At 42.3% G+C, this 26,266-nt stretch overlaps 3 protein-coding genes across 9 annotated transcripts in view; 1 reads left to right on the top strand and 2 right to left on the bottom strand.

Moving 5' to 3' along the window:
* Positions 1–26,266, bottom strand: part of LOC6495927 — a 70,119-nt gene that overhangs the window by 21,185 nt on the left and 22,668 nt on the right. For 2 of the 7 annotated variants that reach the window (XR_004309919.2, XR_006507199.1), the window contains exon 1: positions 20,527–22,277. The exons of 1 other annotated variant lie outside the window; for it this stretch is intronic. The gene's annotated coding sequence lies outside the window, so the exon portion shown is untranslated. Of the gene's footprint in view, positions 1–20,526; positions 22,278–26,266 lie in introns of those variants that run through there. 4 more of the 7 variants (XR_006507201.1, XR_006507200.1, XR_006507197.1 and 1 more) reach the window with 3 other exon arrangements.
* Positions 15,242–16,893, top strand: LOC6494682 (odorant receptor 45a). Its single transcript, XM_001959834.4, has 2 exons — positions 15,242–16,484; positions 16,539–16,893. Exons 1-2 carry the CDS (start codon positions 15,399–15,401, stop codon positions 16,590–16,592), a joined length of 1,140 nt encoding a protein of 379 aa, XP_001959870.1. The 5' UTR covers positions 15,242–15,398; the 3' UTR covers positions 16,593–16,893.
* LOC6495928 lies at positions 23,199–23,571 on the bottom strand. Its single transcript, XM_001959833.4, has 2 exons — positions 23,473–23,571; positions 23,199–23,415 (listed from the first exon to the last, which is right to left on the bottom strand). Exons 1-2 carry the CDS (start codon positions 23,524–23,526, stop codon positions 23,281–23,283), a joined length of 189 nt encoding a protein of 62 aa, XP_001959869.1. The 5' UTR covers positions 23,527–23,571; the 3' UTR covers positions 23,199–23,280.

The following is a 26,266-nucleotide window of genomic DNA, read 5'->3' as shown; positions in this document are numbered from 1 at the left end:
ACGCATGGGCACACAGTGCGTATGCTTAACCATCCGCACACACGCTGACAATTTATGCAACAGCAACAGGACACACCAACACAGCCAGTGTCCGGAGGTATTGTTTGTTCCACTGGCACAGGTTCCAATGGTTAAACAACAACACGTGGGCAGCTCCCTACGGATTCAGTCTAGCATATCTTGTGTTCGACAAATATTAAAATTTAATCCGGCCTAATAGATATCTGTCGATGTTGCGAGTGTCCTGCTTGATTGATTGTCTTGTGCGTAGGTCCTGTCATCGCTCACCTTGATGTGTAATGAAAATATAATTGGCAATTTGATTTACATAAAGAATACAAGTGTTAGTAGTGACAGTAGTGTTTGTGGTATAATTTTGAACTCTGCCAGAATCTCTTTGAAATTGCATTTCTTTTGAAATCTTTTGAAAAAATCTGAAAAACCTTAGATTTCTTTTTAATTTTGCAGTTGCTGGATGAAAATCAACTTGGTTAATGGTAGTTTGGCCAAAAACCAAGCAGCTTAAGGGCTCATCCGCCTGCTGCCTTTTACGGAGCTTGACTGGAACTGCAAATTGCTTATGCTCTTTGCGTAATTACAAGTGGTGCATGCCACCTGAAGCCAGATGGGGGAGCCCCACAATAACCATTTACTCGCTGGGAGTGGGACTTCGACTGTGAATGTCCTGCGTCGTGTTCAAAGTTTGTTTTAAAAATGCACATTGCCAAATGGAATGAATATAAATTTGTAAAAATATTACATTACGCTCGGGTGTCTAGGACAGACCTCCATTTGGCGGGAAACAGGGGGGAGGACCTGGCTTATTATTTGCAATGAATAAATAAACATGGAAGCCACGCACACACACACACACACTGTCAGTGAGGGGAGAGAACATGTACGTAGTACGTATGTATATGTTGCGAGTAACTGTATCTCCCTCTACAATATCCATCTCTATCGCACATCCGATGCTCATATTTGCAAATAGTTGACATTTTTCATTTGCATCAATTCCGCTGTCACATTTCACAGTGTTTGTCTCTCCCGCCGACTCGTTTACCGTTATGGTTATTGAAATTGACGCCATACCGTTACTCCATATACCCATACCATATAACGGCGTACATATTCCGGCGTATATCGAGGGTAAATTAAAGACATGTCTTGTCTTTGCAACGGATGAGCTTTTTTTTTCATTTTCTTCTCCAGTTGTTTTTTTTCGTTTGTTTCTTCGCGTGACATATTGACAATTTCTGGCTGCCTTTTCATTTTCACATTTTCGGTCGCGTTTTTTCATTTTCTCACACCCCACTATCGCTCTGTCTCACTCGACCCGACACTCGAAATTGACTTTTTTCCTTAAATATTTGATGCATTTTTGGTCCTTTCTGACAGTGCACTGAAAGCAATATATATTTATTCCATAGTGCATTACTCTAATCATCAAAGGTGCGCTCCAGTTTCAGTTTCAATCCTGCATACCTTTCTCCTCGTCCTTCGGCAGGAGGCAATCTGGGAAATGGATATTCATCTCATTTTGTTTGCCCTTGTTGGCCCTTGTTCGGAAAGGAAAAAGGGAAAATAAGTGCTCCCCCAGCCCATCTATAGATGGTATCTATCTATTGGTCTATCAGAGCATTATTGGATTAATCAATCAATTTGCAACAGCTTCCTGCAAATGAAGATATCCTTGCAATTGATAGGAACAAAGGGAGCTGGCCCCTTGAAAGCAATTTAAATGGCCGCCATCTTGACTTATAATCCTTAATGTTTGGCAAACATTTGCCGTTCTCTTTTAAGCGGCGATTGGCAATTTCTGAATAATTAATATTCAATTATGCAACTGCGTGCAACGATAACGGGGAATGGGGAACGGCAAAAATGAAAAGGATATATGTATGCTGGAACTGAAAACAATCCATTATCCTGCGCACATGCCTGTGCTGATGGATTATTTATGTTTCGGTAATTATACAAAAGGGTGATCGGACAAAGAAATGGCTGCAGGCCCATAGATACAGATACAGAAAAATAAGGCAACAAGAACTAAACCGTTATCTCTGACCGGCTGCTCTGAACCTCCAGGGTGGCCCGACGCTCCCTCTCCTCCTATTTTTTGTGGCCCTTATTTCCAGTTTTTTTGTGCGTCTACTGGCAACGGTTCTGAAATAACCGCAGCGAACAACCCGCAGCTCTTCGGGCCATCGGTGGTACGGGCCATTCCATATGTCGCACTAAGGATTGTCAAAATATTGAACACACACACCCACACGCACACACACACACATGGCGCCACCCACTTTGGGGCATACACATACTTATGCGACGCATTTAGCATCATGTAGACAAAAGCAGGTCAATACTTTTACGTTTTTTTGTTGCCGCTACTGACTGGCACTGCTGTTGTTGCTGCTACTGCTGCTGCTGCTGCTGCCGTTTTGTGTGGCAAAGTGAAACGTAAAATTGTTTTTTTGTTTGCTTGGTCTCCCTTGTTTATTCAGTCGTTGTCGAGGCCCAGTTTGGTTTGCTGTTTTCTGTTTGCTCTCGGCCGAGCAGGAAAAGGAACCCCGATAGGGACATCCCACCATCACACACACAGGCACACACGAGAAGGATAGCGATGTAGAGTCCTTGCCAAAATAAAACTCTTAAAATTCCAAAATTAAAACATAACATTTTGGCTATTGGTTTTAGTTCAAATAGCTATCCCTCTATAGATCACCCATCTATCCTTAAACAATCCAAACTACCATAAACAGTCAAGAATTGAAAGTATATTGTAATGTTCTATAAATAAAAGAAAGGAAAAAGGGATAAAAAGTGAAAAATGCATATAAATGAGGAAGAGTAATATCTCTCCTTTTGTTTACTATAGCATACTTTTGAGGGCAAAGAAACTATTGAAAAGGAATCCTTCTGGTTCCTTTTGTTGCAAACACAGACAAAGAAACTTTAAGTACTTAATTATTTTCACATATTCATATATCATATCATCATATCATATTCATATCTCACATTTTCATAATTAATTTTCACTTTCAACTATAAAGTACAACATTTTCATCAAACTAAATCATTTTTAAATAATTACTGTCAATATTAGATGCTATTTCCATTAAATAAGCATAATGAATACGTTTTTGTTTGTTTTGAATCGCCATTAAATTAACTTATCACAAATATTAAATAAAAATCAATTCCCGACCAGCGTTTTCATAGGCGAATTGCAATTTCGCAAATCAGAATTGGCAAATAAACGGGCAAAAAATAAATTTGAAACCCCCTTTGGCGCCAAGGCCAAAGTCAATAGAAGCGGATCTGGTGGGTCAGCAGACATTTGGCAATAAGGGCGTGGCACTTCCAGCCATAAACAACAACAAGCCAAAAGTGGCCACGGCCATAGTTTCCCCGAAAACTGAAGCCAGAACCAGAACCAAACCAGACGATAACTTTGACCGAGTACAGAGGACCGGAGCCGAAACCTTTTGCCGTTTACATTAAAAGCTTTTTAATTTGTATTCTAATTTCAATATTTGCTTGCGCCCAACAATGAAATGAAATCCTGCACTCCCTCTGCCCTCCAGAAAGGATAAATGGGACGGGCCACTGAACAAGGTTACACTCATGTGTGTGTGTATAAGTGTGTTGTATGTGTTTATGTGGCTGAGTGCAAAATGGCGGACGAAATATGCAAATGACATTAGGCCATGTAGCATAACTTCTGGCACGTTTAGGCCACGTCGATGGAGCGCAACAACGAAAGTTTAAAGGGATAACGGCGGCAAGGACGGAAGTAGGGGCCTGTCCTGGATCCTGGATCCTGGGACTTGAATCGTTTTTTAAGTGTTCGTGTCGGAAATCTTAAGATTTTTGACGGTGAAGTGAGTAAGTGGTGGGCAGGTGGGCGGGACCAAGAGCTCTCGACTGGATTAAATTTATGAAATGCTACGTTTCGAGTCTCAAGGGGAAATTAAATTTCAAAAAGCTTGATCTTATACATATTTTTGTGGATTATAATGATAGGATCGTAAGTTGTTTATTATTTACAAGAGCTATTGATTCCTCAAATTATCAAACAAATAAGTTGTTCCATCTGCCATCAAATAGACTTTAGGTCCTGGAAAATAACTTGGCAATCGCTTAAAGTATTGCCCGGAATCGAGTTCACCGAACGTTGACATGGACCTGGCCAATATATTTGACCAGCCGGTTGCCAAAACTCGTTTGCGCGGCAAACTTGTCCCCAGGGAACTGCACCTGCTAATTGGAGCAAATAGAACGATCCTGTTGCTGGGTACAGGGTGGCACTCGGCGTATACGCAATGCGTAATTTGGAGACTGGGTGGCAGGATGGCACTTGATTGTACGAATTTTCCGCAGCGGGTGGCAAATTTTTCCACCAACTGGTTGCACAGCATGATGCAGCTTCTATTAAAAGGGGAAAATGGCCATGTGGGGGTACGTAGCGGTGGCCAAATGCATTTTCTATTTTAGCCTGAAACGAGAGACTCGCTGAGATTGAAGGGTGGAAGGTGGCACTGAGGCAAGGATGAGGATGCAAGTACGCAAACAGCGGCTGTCAGGGGCGAACTGGTGACAGATTTCTGCCCGGGAATTTCTATTTTAGGATCCGTTTAGATGGCCTGTCACCAGCGATCTCGATTTCTCGATGGCCCGATGCCTCTTCCAACTTTGTTTCGCTCTAAAAACGGAAATGTTGGGGCCAATGCGAATGTTGTCAGTGATAAGGATTCGAGGATGACCGCAACTGGTATCCTTATGGGACAAAAGGTTCGCGAAAGGTTTGACTCTTGCCAGCGAACAGTCTGTCAGTTGGACGTCAGTGTCAGTGCAGCTATCCGCCGGATACTACAGTCCTGACTCGACTCGCCTTGACTTGACTTGATGGGCAGTCTATCCGGAACTTCAGTTCAGTAGCCAGGATGTGTGAGCATCATCCGGCAGCATCTGTCCATCCGGCGTCCTTTGAAGTAGTCACAACGATTTATGCATATTAAAAATTATTTTTTATTAGCCCCTTTTTTTTGCATTTTTTGTGTAAGGCCCCGAAAAAGTTTCGCCCAGCTCCTGGATTACAAAGGAAGAGAAAGTTTCCGTTTGAAGATTTTATGTATAGAAGAATCCTCGTGTATTTCTTGGTTGTATTTGTACTGCTCTTATTGAGTCAAACATTTCTTGAAAGTTGAGCGGAAAACCTGAAGGATGAAGGATACAGGATGAGGGATAAAGGATGAGAGAGGAGAGAGAAGAGGGAGCCAAGCACACAACTTTCTCAGATGCCTTGGCACTTGACGCTGATGCTGCTGCTGAGATGCTGAGTTTCTGACTTTCTCTGACTCGAATTCCCTATTGTTTGACTTAAATTGCTTGTCCTGACGTTACGCTCAAATATTGCATGCGAAAAAATAGACAATGGTCGTAAATAAGTAGAAAAGTTGCCCCTTCCACATGGCTTGGTTAATTAAAAGCATCTTGACTGACGCATTGTCCTGGCGTGTCAAGTCCTGCGACTTTCTTTCTAGCCATTGCCAGATGAGTCCCGGCCTGGTCAAGTTCGCGCCAAACATTAAAAAACGGGGGTGGTTGTTGGGCGGTGGCGGTCTGTTTCGCAGAAAATGGCAATAAGACCCTTCTTGCAGTTCAGTTTGCGAAGACAAAGGCTTAATTGCTTTCCCACACACACACTCACTTCAGGACAAGTTAGTAGCCATTACGAGCAGCTGCATCAGCCGCTGGGGAGGCAGTAACAAATTGGGCCCTTGCCTTGAAGAATGCACCGCTTTTTGGCCCAAATGGCTGGGAAACTGCGAAAAAGAATGCTCCTTGATGCAAATAACTTGCGAAGGCGGAAGCAAGCCAAGGCGAAACTGACAATGAAAAGAAATGAGAAAGGGGCCAGTCGAGGGGGAGGGGCTGGATAAAGCTGAGACCCGAAAGAAAAATGTGGGCCATGGGCAACAGTTTTTGATTTGCATAAACAAAAGGTTCAAGTGTGGCGAAAGTGGCTACCCAAGTGGGCAGTTGATTGAAGATGCTGCGCCAGGACGCTTACACAGCAAGAAAATTATCGAAAAGAGTCCCAACAAATTGTTTACAAAGTGTTGTTGAAATCCCATACTTATACTACTTAATTTTTAAACAAAAAACTCATATATAAATCAAAATCCAAGTGTATTCCTTCACCAACAAAACCGCCAAGGTCGAGAGAATCCATCCACCTGACCAAGTGATTCTTTGCCGAGAACAAGGCTGAGGCCTCTGCGGCATAAAAAGTTGAAGGAAGCCTCGGGTATGGGGTTTCTGGGAAAAAGCGGGATGAAAAGGAGGTGTGGGGTAATGCCCCCAGGATGTTGCACACTCAATTTCCTGAGGGCATATCGCGGCTTTCGTCTGTCAACAAATGCAACAAAAGAAACAAAGGCTTAACCGGAGTTGATTGTTTGCCAGCTTGGCAGTGGGTTGGCCCGGCTCGGCCCGGCCCGGTCCTGCCTCTTTTGGCCATGTTCCTTAGATCCAATGGAGACCCAGATCTCGTTGCAATGCATACGGAAAAAGTTTCGGCTGCTCTGCATAGAGAAGGGGCATTTGTGGCATTTGTAATGCAACTTTGATACGAACTTATGATGAGTTGAACGAGTTATTATTATGTTTTCCAGATTGAGGTGCTAAATATTCATCAACAGTTGTTTGTCATTTCCAGAAACTTTTCACTTTCTTATGAATAAATAGTTTTCAATAAAAAAAAGTTAAATTTAAAATAAAAAGAACGTAAAAACTCAATCGAAGTTTATGATTTAAATTCAAAGAAAGTGTGTCCTTCTCCACACTTTGTTGCGGTATGGAAACTCATTTTAGTTGCAAATTTGCACTCGAGACAAGTTCGATTCACTCGCCAAGCTCAAGATTGATTTTTATGTCCTGTTTTCCTTCTTATAAGAAGATGGCGATAAGAATCATCTGACGTCAGGATTATCGTCTATACAAAAACACACTCATACTCGCCCTCACACAAATGCACTTTTAGCTGCATTTATTTTTAGTCCAAACCCATACACACACACACACAGTCTATTGGACAATGGCGGCTGTAAATATTAAGGAGTGTAAGGATAGTAGTGCCCTTCAGTTGCGTTTCGGTCAAGGAAATGGACTGTCCCACTTATCCCCCATTTTCCGCTTTTTTTCCGTCCCTTGGAGGACATTGTACTAGTTTTCTATATATGCACATAAATAACATTTTTTAGTTTGTTTGTTTGTCTTTTTGGTCCTTGTTTCAGTTGCCATTTTAATCACTTTTATTCTCATTCTTGGTCCTCATCCCATGTTGCATATTGATGTCTGATGTCGAAATATAGAAACAAAAAAGGCAAACTACTTTTGCATTTGCAGCACTTGACAATTTTGCACTTGAAAATGTTCAGAATACGTAGTATCCTTTTTTTTATTTGGCTTGGTTTCGTTTGGTTGGGTTTGAGGGCGGTGCCAACGCCCAACTCAAGCGCTTTTTGACAGTTTTCCAGTTGCTTTTGCTGGCCAGCCAGGCTACTGATCCAAGTTGTTGGATTTTGTATGTTTAAGCACTGAGAGAAATCATTAGAGACATACAAAAAAATATATATATGGTTTATAACATTATATTCATTTTATGATGGATTCTATGATACTATTTCTCATTTAAAATTTATTCAAAAGGCTTCTAGTTTTTATTCTTTTTTTTTGGGTGCATATGCGGTAAAAGCTTTCAAGCACACACTCAAAAACTGAAAGGATGAGGAGGAACCAGTACCAGTACCAGGCTGTCAGAATGGGGTGGGAGCGGAGTGGGTAAGGGCAAGGATAAAGGGGAATACCATTTCAGTGAAATGCGCTCGTTGGCTCGCTCGCTTGCTCGCTTATGTTAATTAAGCCTCCACTTAGCCAGGCCAAACTATTCGAAAAGAAAAACGCTGAGTGTTGCTCTCTAGCAAGGACCTCCGCCCACTGGCCGCCCGTCCTCTGTTTCACAGCAGCAGAACATGGGCTTACATCAAACGATGATGCTGCTGATGCCATTGGTGAGCCTGCATCTGACATCAGCGTGAAGTCCTTGCCAGCTGCCGTTGTCTCTGATGCTGTAGCTGTTCCTGAGGTATTTCATATATTTTTTTTTACTTCTACTGCCTGTACATAATCAGTTTTGTTTAATCAACTTTCGCTTGGCAGATTAGCCGCCATTATTAAGGATTAATGCAGCCATTGTTGGGCGTTGTTTTGGGCCGAAAAAAAAAATAATAATAAAGAAAAAATCATTAGCCATTGTTGCTGGCTGGACCCATCAACAGCATCTCATCCTCATAATCGTCGGCATCAAGGTCGTCCCCGTTTTTTTTTCTACGTTTTGGTCCCCATTGTCAACGCAATTTTTCATTCTCCCACACATTTCGTGGGTTATTTTTCCAGCGCTTCTCATAGATAAAGCGCATAAAAGATCAAAGGCCTTGAATAAAACATCAAATAACGCGCTTGTCAAGCACCAATCGAGGCATGGTAATGAGAAAAACAGTTTGGCATGCCAACAGACTGGCGGGAGGTGGGGGCTGGATTGGCCAAGTGAGGGAAAGATTGGCTAGTGGGCGTGGTGGCCTGGTCAACATGCGCCACACTGTCAGCCTTTTGACAAGCGATTAAGCCAACATGAGCATGAGCCGGGCGAGCAAGCAAAGCAACTGGCAACTGGCACATCAATTTCGATATAAAAAGTAAGTGGCCAAAAGAGAGAGGGCGGGGGAGATGGAGAGGGGTAAGCCGTTAGCAGTAATCAGTGAGCCCTGCAATTGGCCATCAGTGACGGCAGAGAGTGTATTAAAATCAATTAGAGAACTGCTCGGCAGGGCACACAGGTAAGCTGCAAAAGCAAATTGAGTTTAAACCTGAAACCAAGTTCTTGGCCAACTATATAGATGGCTAAGTGCACTAAGAAAAATACTATATAGTTATAAGCCTATTATATATATATTATATTGAAGTAGAATGCATATTCCGGTCAAAAAATAATTATCTTAATTTCCAATAATATGTAAAGTATTAGGCCATTTACAATTCCACAATTTGACCACAAGTGCCTCTCTATCTCTAATTAGCTCCTGCCAAAATGTAACATTTGGCCAATTATTACACAAAAAACATTTATTATTAACGAGCTGGCTGGCTGGCTGGCTGGCTGGCCAGAAGGTAACGGGCGATGAGAAATGTCAGCCGTGAACACGATGGCCGCAAGTCGATTAGGGCAATTAGTGAGTGTATTGACAATTGCGGACATTGCAAATTAATTAATGTAAATGTCCTCTGCATATGCACGAGTTGAGGACCAGGACAAGGACGAGGAGAGACGTACGGTCGATGTATGGCCAATCTACGGCCACTAATTGCGATCTCTTCACCCTTAAGCCCTCCTTGATGTCGTAATGGCCCCGTACTGATGAGTGACCTCTTTGGACCCGGTTACGGAAAAGTGGCAAAGTGAAAAAGTGTACAAAGTAACAGAGGCAGAGGATGGGGGCTATGGCAAACCCGATTGACACAGTTATTAAAAACGACATGTAGAATTGGCATTCAGGCATGCGGGCAACGACATGGCCATCGACATACTTAGGCGCATACTTTGACAGGGGCGTGGCAGGGGTAGTGTGGTGCTCTTGGGGTACCCATACCCCTTGCTAACTTGGCTGACAGGCGTGCAAAGTGGCCAACAGCAGTGGCAACAGCGGGGTGTCGGGTCGGCAGCCCTTGTCGATGTCGAGATGCCGTGCCACTGGCACTCCGAGCGGAAAAGGAAACATTCGCCGAGATTTCCTCAGATCCAAAAAGGATGCCGAGGATACGGGGTAAAGTTAAGGAATTCAATTAGGCAGATGAGTGGTTGTAATGTGTGTGGGAGTGTGCGTGTGTGTATGGGTGATAAAAGTGCTGGCCAAGTCAAAGGCAAAAGTCAGAGACATCTGACACTTCACATGCTCGGATGAGGGCGTCTTATTTGCCTCAAGTTTTGACTTGGCCAGCAACTAAGCTGATGTTGCTGATCTCATGCCAAAGATGAATCGGATGATGGGCTTAAGTCCGAAGAGAAAAACTTTTCAATATATCGGCAATGATGCTTAGAAGACTTGTATGGAATGGTACTTAAAGTACCAGAAGTATGTTTTTTCTCTGTATTAGAATGTTGCAAAGTCGAACTATTTTTCTATAGATTTCCACTTTTAACTTCCCCTTGTTGTTAAGAAATAAAGTGAATACCCAGCACTGCCTGCAAACTATTCAAATTAGAGATAAGTGGATGGACTTGTTGGGTGAATGCGGTTACCTAAAGTTCCTCCAGTCAATCAGACAGTGTGCTCTTATAATTTATCAAATATTATTCATGATCTGGGTTAGATTTCGAGGGAGTACTTGTTCTTATACTGCACCATACTGTTCAGCACTCTATCCGGTGCTGAGTAAGACTCCTTTTCTCCGGCTTGCATTCATTTATCATTCATGGCCTCGATTCTGTGCAGCAAGGACTTTGTCCCTGGACTTTGTTTGCTCAGCTCAAATGTTGTGGTGGTGGAGTTGGTGTTACGGGGGGCCTTGAGAGGTAGCTCAGTGGGCGGACGGAAGGATGGATGGATGAGGCGCCCACCCAGCTCAACTGAATCGTTTTAATTGCTGCATAAATATTAGCTTAAAATTAGCTCATTGTGCGCCGGGCTGGCGTTGAGTTCAAGCTCAGATTCAGACTCCATTGTGTGGCAGGCTCTGATACGACCAGATCCGCACGAGCTTCTTTGTCGAGAAGCAGTCAATTACCACATATTTGTCTATAATTAATATACGTCCCAAGGGGGAAGTCCCAGAACCCCGATTTGTCTCCCACAGCAGCCAAAGCTTTAAGCAAATAGTAATCACATGAATTGCAATCGTCTGCGAAGTTTTCGCTTATTCAATTGCAACTTGCAACTAGCAACTATCAACTATCAACTATCAACTAGCAACTTGCTACTTGTTTTCTCTGTTCAGTTCGGTTCAGCCCTCCATTCAAAACTTGGAATGTTTCCGTCGTGCCGCATGTTCGATTTTTGTTCGTTTTCCCTTTATTTATTTATGCCACTTGCTGCAGAATCCTCTGACTGCAAATCGAACCCCTATCGTTGCCACTCTCCCATGTAATGGGTTTTTGTACCGCCTCCCCTGTTTGTACTTCGAACGCCTCGAATTAATTTGCACCAAATGTGTACGAAGCGTGCTGTGTGTTTGTTTTTATGCGAAATACCTTTAAAATTAAACTTTATCCTCCTGAGAGCTATATACTGCTTTTGGACTTGTGGGGGATTTTATTTTTCTTCATGAAATATTTACAGATTTTAAAAACAATATAGTATTTCCATCAGACATTTTTTTCTGAAGCTTAATATGTCAATGGAGTATTAAATTATCACAGGCAGCTGGTTTACAAAGTTTCCATAAAAATAATAAAGTGGAGAGTAAAAAATTTTCAGTAAAAAAAACTCAATATGGGTCACTTTTTGTGCAACATAATTTTATTAAAATTTAATATCATTCCTAAACTACTTTATCAATTTTCTACAAAACTAAGCCGTTGGCATAAACGTGTCAAAGTGAGGCGTCTGCTTGGAATAGGATGCACTTCACACCCCCTGTGCCATCAATCAAGAAGGTCCTTTTACTTCGTTAGCAACATTTTTGAAGTTTCCTATCCTTACTTCTGCATCGTTTTTGACAATTTGCAAGATCCTGCTGCATCAAGGACAGGCTAAACGTATGCAAATCATTATGTTAATCGTATACCATCAAATTTTCTGGTGTCATTTATCACAGTGTGCCGCACTTTTCACCCACATCCATTTTGGTCCGCTGCCATCTGCCCACCGATGCCAGGATCCCTCCTGGCTACAGTTTCTGAGCGCCCATCCCCCTTCGGCGAGCCACTGCTTGCTTTGCTCTTGCTGCTGCTTAGCGCTCGCGTGGCTAAGTCGAAATTTACACAGGCGGAGCGAGTGTGCTTGGTTATGCTGAAATTTGCACTTTTGCAAACACGCCAGGACTCTCACACACCACATATACATGCCGAAAGCACACACACACACACACTCACATGCAGGCGAGGAGCATAAGTAAACAAGTTTAGTATAATCAACGGTTGCCTGCTGCCGGCTCTACACTAAAAAAAGTGTTGCACATCCGCTTACGTCACACACATATACCTCTAATACATATATATATATATATGTATATTGGTGTGTGTGTATATGAACATGCAGATGACGTAGTATATGTTTTTATTAGCATGCTTTGTATGCCTTGTACGCTGCGAGGCTCACGACCAAGTTGGGCTGCATTTATCAGCGAGATTAGGGGGAAGGAGTGTATGCCAGGGGGTGTCTGGCTGTCTCATGGTGCTCGTAAAACCACATTACCTGTGATTTCCGAACACACACTCCCCCAAACACTGCTGCCAACATCCTGCAGGATGGCTTGTTCATCAGCGTTGCATTGGATATCTGGTATATATTCTATATATGGATCTGCTGTTGGCCCTTTGGCGCCTTTGTGCCACGTTCATTGAATGTTTTCCTATTAATTTTTTATTGAATGATGTTTTTCCACCCAGCATACTTTCAGGTCCATACATTCTTGGCAGTGGGGGGATGGGATGGGGAAGGGAAACAGCCGGGGGCTCCCTGTGGCGGCATGCTAACTTTATTCAATTCCTCGGCTGCTCATGTGGAACGCACACACTTACCGCTCCTGGATGCCCCACTAAACAATCAGCCCATCCGCCCACCCTTCCCTCCACCATCCTTTTTTGCTATAGTTACAACCACATTTTCGTTTTTTTCCCCCAGTTCTGGGCCGGACAAGAGGAGCCTTGTAAAGTGGCTGAAAAATTGCTAGTACTTAGAACGCATCCCACATGCAGGGGAAAAACTGACAAAAATCCACTCGACTAGGCAGTGCTCTTGAAAAGTTCAACCAAAGAACAGTACAGTAAAGAACAATTTTACTAAATAATTGGAAAGGAAAACATGCCAGATTAAAGGGAAAAAAGGAAACAATTCTAAAATAAAAGTATGCTTCTTTAATTGTTTAATAAATAATATTTATTGAATCATAAGTTTATCTTTTGAAGCATTACATACTATAAATAAAAATGACCCCGGGCAAAAAAATGTCCTTATTTAACATATTTTTGGTCCCTTAATCCGATATACCCCTGGGATACCCAACAATTCTCCCTCTGATGGGACAACAAATGAGCAACATGATGAGAAACATTTTGCTAGTTCCTTAAACGGAACAAAGGATCAAAAAAAAAAAAAATGAAACGGATGGAGGAATCTCCCGCCCCTTTGCCAAGCTGGTTAAGCGTTGCATGCCACTCCATTTGGAAGATGTTTTTTACGGCACGCCGCAAGGACATAAAAACCTCCAAAATGGGTGACACACAAAGGAGCGCACCTGCACATGAACACAGGTAGCCGGCAAAGATACAGTCGGGCCAATGAAATAAACAAAGCCACACAAGGACTTACACAGCTCAGCGGCATCAGGCCGCATCACAAAAAAAAAGAAATGGAGTCACCCGGCCAGGGAGAGAGACAGGCAATGGCGTGGAGAAAGAGATGGGTGGTTGGCAGAAAGCAGAGTGGCTTACCGTAAAGAAAGCAAATTACCCGGGGGGGAGACCAACTGCTGGACCGCTGTCAAAATTATCGAGCAGCAGGTGTGTGTTACCATCATTCCCTCTCTTTCTCAGTCTCATACCCTTTCAATTTCCCCCCCGTTATGCCTCTGGCATTATTGCTTTTGTGGCTTTTTGGTAAATATTTTGCATAAAATATCAATTTCATACGCAAACGTGCAAACATATGAAAATGTGCGACTGCACTGACGATTTCCGACTTAATGAAATTTAAATGAAAATGGTTATTTGAAATTTTGCTGGCAGTTCCCTTCAGAAACTGCAAACTTCATAAATTGCTGAGTCTCTTGTTTTATGCCAAAATGAGGGTTCTCCAACACCCCAAACCCCACAAATCTGGGAAAATGTTGCACAACTGTTGCAGCCGCAAGAAGGCCCTGCAGCGGTTTATTCCCAAACCGCAGGCCACAGACTTTATATATAAATCAGTAAAGCTGTCAGATCGGGCGAGATTCGCAATCATATGGCGGTGGATAACGTGGGAGGCGAAATGCAAATGACGGCTATTAAAATTCCAGGGAAAGGTCGGCATCCGTCCCCCGCTACTTAAGATTAATTGAGAGCATTTAAGGTGACATTAAGCCTGGACCCAAAAATAAGTGAAGGACCCAGAAAGTAATCCAAAGGAAGACCAAGGCAATAACCAAACACTCTAAGAAAAAATAGCTACTTTTTAACAATATTTTTAATTCAAATTTATAGTTTTTAAAAACTTAAAATCAGGGCGTTTAGGATAGGTCTGAGATAAGTTATAATATTTTCAAAGAAAGTACATTTTAAAGATAATTTTTTTCAGAATTTTCTCCTTAGTGCATCCATATATTAGAAAATCCCCTGGCAAATGGCCATTTCACTAGATTTTTGCCTAGGCACTGTGATAAAATTTGAAAGCAGATTTACTTGTTGATTTCTGCCCCTTTTTTGGGCATTTTTGGCAAAGCCCATAATTGAATTACCCGCGAAACAAAGTGCGCCCAAAATGGATTTCGACATCGGTCGAGGTCCTCCGGCAAACAAATTGAGTAAAAGGACCCGATGGCGCGGAGTGAAATTAATTCCATTTTTGGTTTTTTTTGGAAATCAGAGTGGACCCATTTTTAGATGACAGAATTTGTGGGGACTAAACATACAAAATTAATTGCATTCCAATGGATTATTGTACGGGATTTGAAAATGTTTGCCATCAAACAGAAAATGAAATAACCACTTTTGTGGGTAACTTTTGGGTATCATCTGGCCTGCAGCGAGAGGGTCTAACCGGTGGGGGGTTGTGTTTAAATGTTAATTGCAGAAAAATGACCAGCTTGTAGCAATTTAGATAACTATTTCGAGATCCACCCATTTTCTCCCTCGGCTGGTATTTATTTGTTAATATGATATTTACGCCCTCCAAATCCAAATTAAAAGTTACCAATTCCCAATCAAAAACAAAGGCGGAAAAGCAACGTTTTGTGGTAACCATATCACGTAGCCCGTTAAACGGTTAGAATAAATATTTCAGGCCAAGGATATTTCAAGGATGGAGAGGCGGGAACGGCATCCACTTAGCGTGTAACCCGTAGGATATAAGCTCGAGTGGGAATCAAACCTATTCAGTTCAGATTCAAATACAAGGTTGAAGGGTCAGTCAGTCAGTATGGAATCCAGTTATTTCGCCGTGCAGCGCAGAGCCCTAGAAATAGCCGGATTTGATGCCAGTTCTCCGCAACTCCATTTGAAACATCCCATTTGGGCTGGGATACTGGTCCTGTCACTGATTTCGCATAACTGGCCGATGGCAGTGTACGCTCTCCAGGATCTGAGTGATTTAACCCGACTAACCGACAATTTTGCCGTGGTCATACAGGGGTCACTGAGCACCTTCAAGTTCCTGGCATTTGTGGTGAAACGTCGGCGAATCGGTGCTCTGATCCATCAATTGCACCAGCTGAATCAAAGAGCATCCGAAAGCGAGCAGCAGCTGGAGAGGATTAAAAGGGAGAACCAGTTGGACGGGTATGTGTCCAAGGCCTTTAGAAATGCAGCCTACGGGGTAATCATTGCCTCTGCCATTGCTCCCATGCTTATGGGCCTTCTGGGCTACATTCGAGTGGGTATCTTTCGACCCACCACGCCCATGGAGTTCAATTTCTGGCTAGACGAGACACAGGCCCGATTCTTCTGGCCCATATACTTTTGGGGCGTTTTGGGCGTGGCAGCTGCAGCCTGGCTGGCCATTGCAGCCGACACCCTCTTCTCCTGGCTAGTCCATAATGTGGTAGTACAGTTTCAATTACTCGAATTGCTGCTGAAGGACCAGAAGCACAAAAAGCCACACGATTGCCAATTAGTAACCTTCATTCATCGCCATCGTTTGGCCCTAAAATTGGCCGAAGATCTTAACCATATCTTTGCCGAAATCGTTTTCATGCAATACATGCTGAGCTATCTGCAACTCTGCATGCTGGCCTTCCGCTTTAGCCGCAGTGGCTGGAGTTCCCAGGTGCCCTTTCGGGCCTGCTTTCTGGTGGCCGTCTTCATTCAGATCAGTTCTTATTGCTATGGAGGGGAATACCTGAAGCAACAGAGCCTGGCAGTTAGCCAGGTTGTGTTCGACAACTGTGAGTGGTCGGAAATGCCGCCGGGAAAGCGACTTCTTTGGAAAATGTTAATCATGAGGTCCCAAAAGCCGGCCAAGATTTCTGCCTTCATGTTCGATGTGGATCTTCCACTACTGCTTTGGGTAAGATTTTTAAAAAATAATATTTATTATTTTCCTAAAAAAAATTATTAATAGGTGGCTAGAACAGCTGGTTCCTTTTTGGCGTTGCTCAGGACTTTTGCTCCTTAACGTTTCCGCCTTGTACAGAAATAATTTGCCATTTTCTTGAAAAATTAACAAGAGTAACTACAGGTGTTAATTAAAACTAAATATCCATAAAGGAAGCATGAAAAGAAAGGATGATTTTAAATGAAAACTCAACGGATGAAAAGGAAGAAAAGGATGTGCAATTTTTGAGAAGGAGAAGTCTTTGTTGGAAATAAATTTCCTTCACCTATTCCCAATTATTTTATAGAGTTTCCGCAATCCCCCCTTTCTTTGATAGCTGAAATATATTTCAAAATAATTGTATAACAAGCAGTCTCTCATTAAATGGCATTTGCTAAAATATTTTATGCGAAACTTGCTTTTGGCAGGACCATCACCTAGGGGGGTCTTTCGGTGCAGTAAGCACATGCCACTGATGCTGCAGGCGGGGAATATGAAATTCATGAGCAAATTCCACAAAGGCAACCAGCTCATGCATGGCTTGTAGCATACTACATATTGTATCTACATATACGAGTGTATATGTTTCGTGTGCAGGGACGGAAGTCGGAATTTGTTAACAGAAAAGTATGCAAGAAGAACGGCAGAAGCAGCAATAGCTCCATTCAGGTGAGCCAGGACTCTCTCTCACCCGCCTTGCTTAAAAACAGATACTCCAACTATTTTTCAGCCAGCCAATGGCCCGAAGCCCTTATGGTCTCAGCCGAGAGAGTCCTCTTTAGCTAGTTCCAGCTTCTGAATTCAGGACTCAAGCTTAGGGCTCTGGGCTCAGGACCAGGTGGAATGCGGTCCTCAAAAACCCAGCTTACCCTTCCAGGTTGCTAGCAGGCTGAATATTCGTCTTCTCCGTTTTGCGGAATGTTGCCTCTGTTGCGGAATGTTTGGCTTTTGCCGAGTAACTGCCGAGATTGTGAATTCGGTCGAAGGCCAAGTCGCTTACAGTCGGAATTTGTTTTATTAAAATTTATAATGGTAACTTGGTATTTTGCACTTCCGATGGACTGGACTGGACTGGATTGGACTGGACTGCAGTGACAAATTGTGTGTGCGGGTGTGGCTGAATGGGTAACACCACCTTGGATTATGTAACAAATTGCCCCGAATGCTGCTTTGCTGGCATAATTAATTTTTGTCTCTGGCATTTGATTTATTGGTCTGCGCTGGTCAGCATCTTTGGCTTTGCTTTTTCTCAAACGGAAAAACAAATGAGCAGCGATTAATAAACGGAAACGCCTTGGGTGGAATACGAAGCCATTACCTATGTACCTACATACCTGCAGCATAAACACAAAATCGAGCATTAACCTGGAATGGCAGCCTGTGGCAGTTGGCAGTGGCAGTAGAAAACAGCCATCAAGTTTACAGCAAATTGTGGCCGAGATAAGCGAGCCACAAGCACCCACCCACTCCCGCTCGCACACACACACTGACACAAGTTGAAAATAGTGGCGGAACAGAAAAATAAAAAAAATATATATATAAAAACAGAATACACCATTTTATGTGTATTAAAAACCAGATAGAGGAGGCGGGGGCATTGCAGAAGCACAGATTTGTTTGCGGTTCGTTGGGCACACAATAATTCCATCACCGGCAGCAGTGGCAGCCGAAGTGGGCGTGGCTGGAGCTGGGAGCAGGGAGCAGGGGCGAACGAGAGATAAAACTGCCGGCAGCACTTTCACTGCTGCACTGCTTTTCCCACTCATCACCACCCATCAGTGTTTTGTTCTTATTTTTGTGTGGTCAGTGTACCACAGGGCGTATGCTTAATAATCGAACAAAAACTTCTTTAAGCTGATGCCCCCTAAAGCAAGCATATGTATGTATATGTATTCCATTTTCATGGAATTCCGAATTGAGAATTCAAAATTCAAATCGCAAATGCAAATTAAACGAAATTCATCCGCTTTGGCGGTTACCCCGGCGGCGCCCAGAAAAGTAGGCAACACAAAAAGTGTCCCGCCCTCATCGGTCATGTGTTTGCCGCAGAGTCCTTCTTTTCCTATATAGGTACATATATTTGCAAGTATTTCCGTTTCTATAGGTATATATTTATGTGTATATGTAGGTAATATTTTTCGGTTAAACATACAAGGCGGCTGTGCAGGGCCGGGCCGGGAAACTTTTCTAATTAAAATTGTGCGGCTTGATGGAAGGTTGAAAGAGAGAAAACGGGGGAAAAATGGTAGAAACAGAGGCGAAACCGTTTTAATAGAAATTACATTAATTAATTTTTAAAATATGCTTAAATACACATTTCTATGCATTAATTAATACGGTCTGCCCTGGCGCAGGCCTCGTCCTCGGCCCACTCCCCCCGAGACACACACACACTGGATAGGCAAACAATGGAACGTGACTAGAACGGAAAGCGAACTCGCAACTCCAGTCCCAAACAGGGATTTGGCTAATTAAAATACTCCCACTTAATTTCTTGTTTATTCGGTTAAATCCAAATTTAATTGCTCCCCAGTTCAGAGTAATTTTTTTTTTGGAGTAGAGTGGAGTGCGTGATGCCAATTGATATGAACATGGGTATAAACAGCTTCCGTGATTACTGTATTTTATTGACTGTTTTTCTCGCTTAATTGGCAACAATTTGGACAATGTCCAAATCGTCTTGTTTTCACCCGAACCTTCCCGACCCCGTCAGAGCCATCTAGCATCTAGTCTAGTCTATTTTTGTCGCAAAGTTTGCCAACTTTGATTTACGCCCCTCGGCATCTAACCCATTTTTATGGCATTTTGTGTGACCCACTTGAACTTGCAGCTAACGGGGTCCCTTGAGTCGATGCCACATGCATGACAAGCACTTATGCAAATTATATGGCGTACTTATGTGCGGCCAGAGGATTCGGCTTTATTTGCTGGAACTTCATTTCTGGGGATTTTGCGGAGCAGATTTCAGGATATGTTATGAAAATTTGAAACCAACTTTAATGAGTGTACATAAGGATAAGGGACTGTAAACATTAATCCTGATATTCAAAGGGGTATTAGTGTTACAACTCTAAGAGAGGAAGTAAAAACTGGTATGATTTACTTTGTGAAAGTAAAACCTGGAGCCTGCCAGTATACGTTAATTTATTACATCTGGCTTTATTTTTGTAATTCCATATGAAGTCATAAATTGTATTCATATTTCAGTGCGGCAGTAACAGGTATTCGGAATCCTCATTAAATAATCACCGCATAATTATCATTATTTACAAACTCGCTACATATTTCAAATTATTGATGTGGCAGCCACACAACCCCAATTCCAATTTGCAATTACTTTATGCATAATTAAATTATAATTCATTAGACGAGATGGGTCCCGACAGTGTCTAAATTACAGCAATTAAATATTAGTAATTTTCTAAAAAGCTCGCAAATCAATAAGCTTTAAACATAAGGACACTTTTTTCTGATTAAGTAGATAGACATACATAGATAAAATATAATATTTTATGGATTTCAACTTGGCTCGACTCAATGCGTTGGCACATCTGGGAGATGCACAGATATAAAAATTCAAAGTTTGACACACAAGAAAAGATGCAAACTGGTGATGGTGATTATACTACAATAGATACAGATACAGATACAGAGTGAGGGAAGATTGCAGGATAAATTCTGATGATATGGAAATTACAAATACCATTGTGTGACGTTTGCTAAAAGTCAGAAAATGTGAAATTGTTTAGAAGCGATTTGCGACAAGAAAAAACGCAGAATATATTTGAAAAATGACTTTTCTTCAATAAATCGAATTTGTGTAGAATCTGCGAGTTCTTCGAGCAAAGAATTTCAATGATTTGGCGATTTTCTTGTTGCAATGTCGCATGAGTCTGTGATTTCTTTGTGTGATTGGCTTGTGTGAGTTTTTTTTTAGTGGCAAAGTGTGTGCTTTGTGAATTCAATTATTTTGTAAATCTGTCTTTTTTATCATATATTTTTTGTTGTACATTACAATTTTGGGTTCCAGTCCGGACTTGGGTGCTTTTGTCGACTTCATTTCCCTCCGATTTCGATTTCTCCTCCTCCGGTTCTCAATAGACGTATATATAGTTTGGAATTTTTGCGGTAGGATATATATTGTTGGTTGGTATTTTTTGAAAACGTTTGCTGGCTGGCTCTTTTAATTAGTTTGCCTCATTTAATTTGCCGTTGTTGCTTTTAATTGAATTCTTTTGACCATTGTTTATTTATTTATGTATTTTATTTGGCGATTTTCATCACTCCATTTCCATTACCATTGCCATTGCCATTTCCTCGGTGTCCAGTCGATTCTTTCTTTGTTTTTCTTTGGCGGGGGAAACCTTTTTGTATTTATTGAATTTTCATTTATTTTTTTTTTGTTTTTACAAAAATGTTTGCGGCTGTTGTTTCAGGTTTGCGTTTATTTTCATTGGTGTTTTCAATTGAATTGATATCTTTCAGTTGTGTTGCTTTAATATATATTTGGTTTTTTGTTATTTACTAATAAAATGCATGTAAGTCAGTCCGTCGTTTCACAATTTTTTGATGTCTTGTTGTAGATTTTATATCTTGCGGTTTGTTTGCTAGCTGCAAAGGCAATGAGCACCAAGCATGAGCACTCTAGGTTCGAAATTTGAAACTTGATGGCCGAGGAGGCAAGTCAGTGGAAAGCAATTATCGCCTGGCCAAGTGGATGTTGCAACTGCAACTGCAACGGCTACGGCAACGGCAACAGCAACGGCACAACAAGTGCATGTCGAAAATAGCCGCACCCACCGAGCACTGGATGTGTGCCACGCCTTAGTGGCTGCCACGACAATTTCGCTGCCCACTTAGACTTGCCTCACTCGCACACTCACACCACCAATCACACACTCGCAACCTCAGACTACCACACACACGCTCACACACACCCTCTAAGGTTTTTTTTTCGAAAAAACGCACTAAATTTACAGCTTATTTTGGGTTTCTACTATTTTATTTTTGGTTTTCAAATTTTTCGAATATATATATTTTTTTTGAATATTTCTTTAGCCCGATTTCGAAACGTTCCAAGTCCAAGGCGTGCACAGCGCTCGGCGCTCAGAGGAAAAGACAACTTGATCACAGCATGGAAAATGTTCAACTGACCGAGTGGCTATCCTGTAGACCAGCAGCCAGGCATCCTGGAGAAGCTGTAGCTGCGGCTTTATCAGTTCGTGGCTAAAAATCCATCGGCTCGGCTGACATCGGCTCGTGAAGCTCCGCCTTCGGCAACTGGTTATGTTCGGCCTAGGTTCGTTGCGTCCTGTTCGTGTCCTGTTCTCGTTTGCACTCGCGACGGGATATCGTTGCGCGAAGCAACATGTTGGACGCATCCTTGGCTGCTGTTGGCCCTGCAAAAGTCTCGAATAATCGAGTGAAACTCACAGTTCTCACTCGTCCGCAGTCGTCCTCGTGTCGTCACGTGTTGCTCATGTCCTGGCATTGAGATTCGAGCTTCGAGTGAAAGCTGCATTTGTTTTGCTTGCCTACGCCCAGTGGCTCACATTCCGCTACTCCGTCCGTGTCCTGACGATGATGATGTGCTGCGTCCTCGTACCCGAACATTGGATATCCTTCGCAGCGGAAATTATGTATGACGAGGGATATGTATTACTTTGCCATCGAACAAAGGGAATGCGCTTCGCCTCGCCGTTCTCCGCCTTTCAGCTTGGCTGTAACTTTTCATCAGCATTTGGTAATTGAGGCCGCGTTTGTTTCTCCTCCTCAAAACAGAGAGAAAAAATAAACACAACAATGGAGGAGGCTAATGTTTAATCTAGAAATTCGATTAGAGTCTCACATGCCAGGTATCAACGAGACAGAACTTTTGGAGGCACTTTGATAGCTACCTGAGAAATCTTTATGGATTAGCTGCCTTACCTTCTGAGCATCCGAACTCTACTAATCACACACATAGTTGTTTTAATATTTTTCCTGGTGCTATCTACTCCCTTTTTTGAAACCTGACATCCCATGACTGATGGCGATAACATAACTTTTTCGGTTATTTTCCGAGGTGCATTCACACATGACTGCATCGCAGTTGCTGAAGCAGGGGGCTAGACTTTGAGAACTCTGACGTTGGACGTTTTTGGGGGCAGTACTGGGCGGGGTATTAAATGGGCTTAGACCCAGAGACCCAGCAGAGAACCCGAAAAACAGGGTTAGCTCTGCTTCCCTTAGAATCCGGCCGACATAATGCAATTATGCACTCACTGTGCCCGGCGGCACAGCTCCTTTGGCTCAAATAATAAGCATTTGCATTTTCACAAAATGTTGAATGTGGAACACAAGTCGCTAGAGAAGAAGTTACTGCTTTGTAGGACCCATCTAGCCCCATTTCCTGCTCCTGCTCGTGCTCCTCCGGCCTCCAGGCCGTGTCGGCATGAGCCATGGCAGGAGCCTGGTGCTCATAATTTGTGCACTTTATTAATAAAGTTTGCCAACTCCAAGTTGGCCCAGACCGAGTGGAAATACACAAAGTCGTGGATGAGATGAATATAAAGAGGTTATAATACTCGTAACAATTTCAAAACAATAAAGCTCTAAAAAACACACACTTCTTCCAGTCCAGTATCCAGTCTCCTAATAGGCCGCCCACATAATCCCCTTATAGAGTTCAAGTTATTGGACTTTCAATTTGCTGAAATAATTATTTATTTAATTCAAGAATTAAGTGTCAAGTGTTTTTTACTCGAAAGACATTTTTTGTTGTGTTCATTTAATTATTATTGTTTTGTCCATTTTGTCCGTTTTGACCTTGTCCACCCTGCTGGTTACCATTTCCATTGCCATGGCCAGGCGGCGGCGGGGGAGTGTTCTGGCCATGGCCGGCAACCTGCTGGGGCAGCTGGGCCTGGAAAAGCGCCACTGATTAGACCAAACGGGCAACGGAAAACGCCTTCGCTCTTACCAATCCCACAGCCAGAATGAGGAGAACAAGACCAAAGAATGCAAACAGCTTCATTTTCAATTTAAAACTGATTTATTCGGAGCTGGTCTCGCGTTTTTATAGTTGTCGAAATCGTCGAGATATAAATCAAACGGCAATTAAGGTTAATGTCGGAAAATTTTTGTAGTAAAATTGTTTACCAGTTTTGTAATTGCACTACGGAATTGTTTTCGATTTGTAGAATTCTCGAATTTGATTTGATTTATAATTTTGTAATTGCGTGCGAAGTTTTTAAATCGCTGATTAACTTAATATTCAACAAATTGGTAACTATAATTGATTTCGTGGGATGTCAAAAGGCAATTTTATGAATTATGAAATTTATTTTCAATTTTCAATTTCATTAGAATGTGCAGGCGCCAAAGACATCCATTGTTTCAAATCTTTTGCCCAAAATAAACCCAATCTGGAGGTGATTCATACGTAAAATCGTCTCTTGTAGGCAATTAACTCTGCCATTATTACATTTTGATCGAGTTTGTCTAGGCAGGGCACACACTATTCATTATTCAAACGTGATTTTCTATTTTGGTTCGTTGTTATAATTCGAAGCGTACTGTGCACACATAGCCGGCACACATATGCCACTATTCTTTGACAGACAGTGCCCATTTTCTATAACAAACCATAGCACTCCGCCTCCCACCATCACCGAACATGCCACTTGCCCCCTGCACTCACCTGTGTGCTATGCAAATCACCTTGGGGGCATGGCCGGGCAAAGCAATTTCGCTTAACATTTTCCACCGTTGACTGGCAAAATGTCTTCGGTTTCAGTTTGAGATTAAATTTTGCCAACGTTTGGCCAAAAAGGAAACAAAAGTCTCTCTAGTTTGGCCAAGAAAGTGGAGTGAGTCGAAAAAACTTTCTATTCAAATCTTAAAAATAAATATCATTTGATGGGGAAAAAGTGGGGGGAACACAAGTATCTTATCTGTTTCACTCTCAAGTTTTAAAATATCTCAAGTAACTTGCCAATGCTTTCTCTCAGTGCCTTCTGCCAACGACTGTCGGAGTAATAAATGCGCCTGCCGTGGCGAAATATGAATATTGAAAATGCCTATAGCCGCTGAATAAACCGCAAGTGAGCGGCAAACCGCTGAAAGTATAATGCCATATATTCATTGCAGGACTACCCCATAACACCACAAACGATATGAAAAGGATATGATGGCTGGTGGCTGGTGGCTGGTGGCAGAGTATAAGGACCAGCTTCAGACCAAGACCAAGACGACACCAGCATACATACATTGTGGATGAGCACTAATGAAGTCTCAGTTCTCGTCCTTTACAGCTGGCTGCCTCATTGTTTGACTTTGACTTTGCCACTACCTTTCACTTGCCAGCTCAGGCTCAGGCTCAGTTTCGGGCTGACTAAAAAACCCCCCAAAACCTGCCCCTGTTTCCAGTTTGGTTACTCACGAAATGTTTGCTCAGCCACTGCCTTTGTCCTTTCTGGCTGGTCTGCCTGCCCGCCTGGCCTGTTCTGGCCTGGCCTGCCTGCCTTTCTGCCTATTTATTTATGTTTATAATAGGATTTTTATCAAAACTTTTCCCCGAATTAATTTTGTAATGAGTATTTAAAAGGCACTCGCATTTAGACAAACAGAGACAGGACACACTCGCACACTTGCACACAAACACTCAAACAAAAAGAGACCCGCAGCTAGCAGTTTTGGTGTTTGTCTTTTGACACGCCCGATGCCCATTTAACTTTCCACAGCCACGCCCCCATTCCCCAGTCCATTCCCCTTACGACTCACAACACCCACTCGTCAGGATCTGTCCGAGATGGCAGGACAAGGATGTGGCAGTCAACATTTATGGCGACGGTTCTTTCTTGGGGTATCTTAGCTTGAGTACAAGTTGGCTAAGATTCAGTTTTTAGATTATTATAATATATAGTTAATATTTTATTATTCATAGTTAATAAATAAATATAATGGCTTGTGTCTAATTTCTTTTTTCTATATTTGGAATAACTTAACTTAATTCCATAACTCAACCTATGAAACATGAATAAAGGCTCTTGAAAGACCCCTTCATATTTAATTAAACTCATATTTAAGTCTCACATTTAATTAAACTTAGAGAACTTAATATTCACATATTTCCCCTGAATTCCGGTTTTCGTTTCCTTTTTCCGGCACTCTTATTCGCACCACCAACTTTTTTGTTTTGACTAATTTGCTGCAATGTTCAGTCATTAAAATAATGCCGGTGTGGATGTTTTGTTGAGAGAGATTCGTGGTCCTTATTCCACTGGTGGACCAGTGGCTCCTGGTCCTCCTAGTGGCTCTTGTATTCGGAAATTTTCCACCAAAAACCGAAACTAGATAATTGCCAAATATTTGCGTAAGTTGTTCGTGCTGCACTCATCTCATTACGGATTCAGACTGATGGACTTTCATATTTGGTTGGGGGTATCACGAGGTGGAGGCCACTCGCCTCCATGAATGGGCGGTTGGTCGGTGGTGGTTTACTTTGTGTGCGCCACTTTCGACTAGTGGTTATTACTGGGTATTAGGCGGTTATCCACCCACCTCAAATGAATGCGGTCGTGGGTCTCGGCTTCGGCTCATTTGGCCGGCGAACTGAATTTGAATAAATCTCTGGGTAGTCCTTTGCTTGCCGCCATGGCCTCTTCCAAATTGAAAAAAAAAGAAAAACAAAAGCATCTAAAATCTAGCCCTTAAATGATTATAAAAGCCCGCCTAATTTTGCCCAAATTTGCTGTTTAAACATGGCCAATTTA

This window comes from Drosophila ananassae, chromosome 3L (assembly GCF_017639315.1).
Source record: "Drosophila ananassae strain 14024-0371.13 chromosome 3L, ASM1763931v2, whole genome shotgun sequence".
Classification (NCBI taxonomy): domain Eukaryota; kingdom Metazoa; phylum Arthropoda; class Insecta; order Diptera; family Drosophilidae; genus Drosophila; species Drosophila ananassae.
This window is presented reverse-complemented; position numbering and strand designations above follow the sequence as displayed.

Excerpts from the sequence above, each read along its gene's own strand:
- LOC6494682 (XM_001959834.4), top strand. The coding sequence starts at position 15,399 with ATGGAATCCAGTTATTTCGCCGTGCAGCGCAGAGCCCTAGAAATAGCC. Across the intron at positions 16,485-16,538 it reads ATCTTCCACTACTGCTTTGG|GTGGCTAGAACAGCTGGTTC; the intron begins GTAAGATTTTTA and ends AATTATTAATAG.
- LOC6495928 (XM_001959833.4), bottom strand. The coding sequence starts at position 23,526 with ATGAAGCTGTTTGCATTCTTTGGTCTTGTTCTCCTCATTCTGGCTGTG. Across the intron at positions 23,416-23,472 it reads TCATTCTGGCTGTGGGATTG|GCCCAGCTGCCCCAGCAGGT; the intron begins GTAAGAGCGAAG and ends GCGCTTTTCCAG.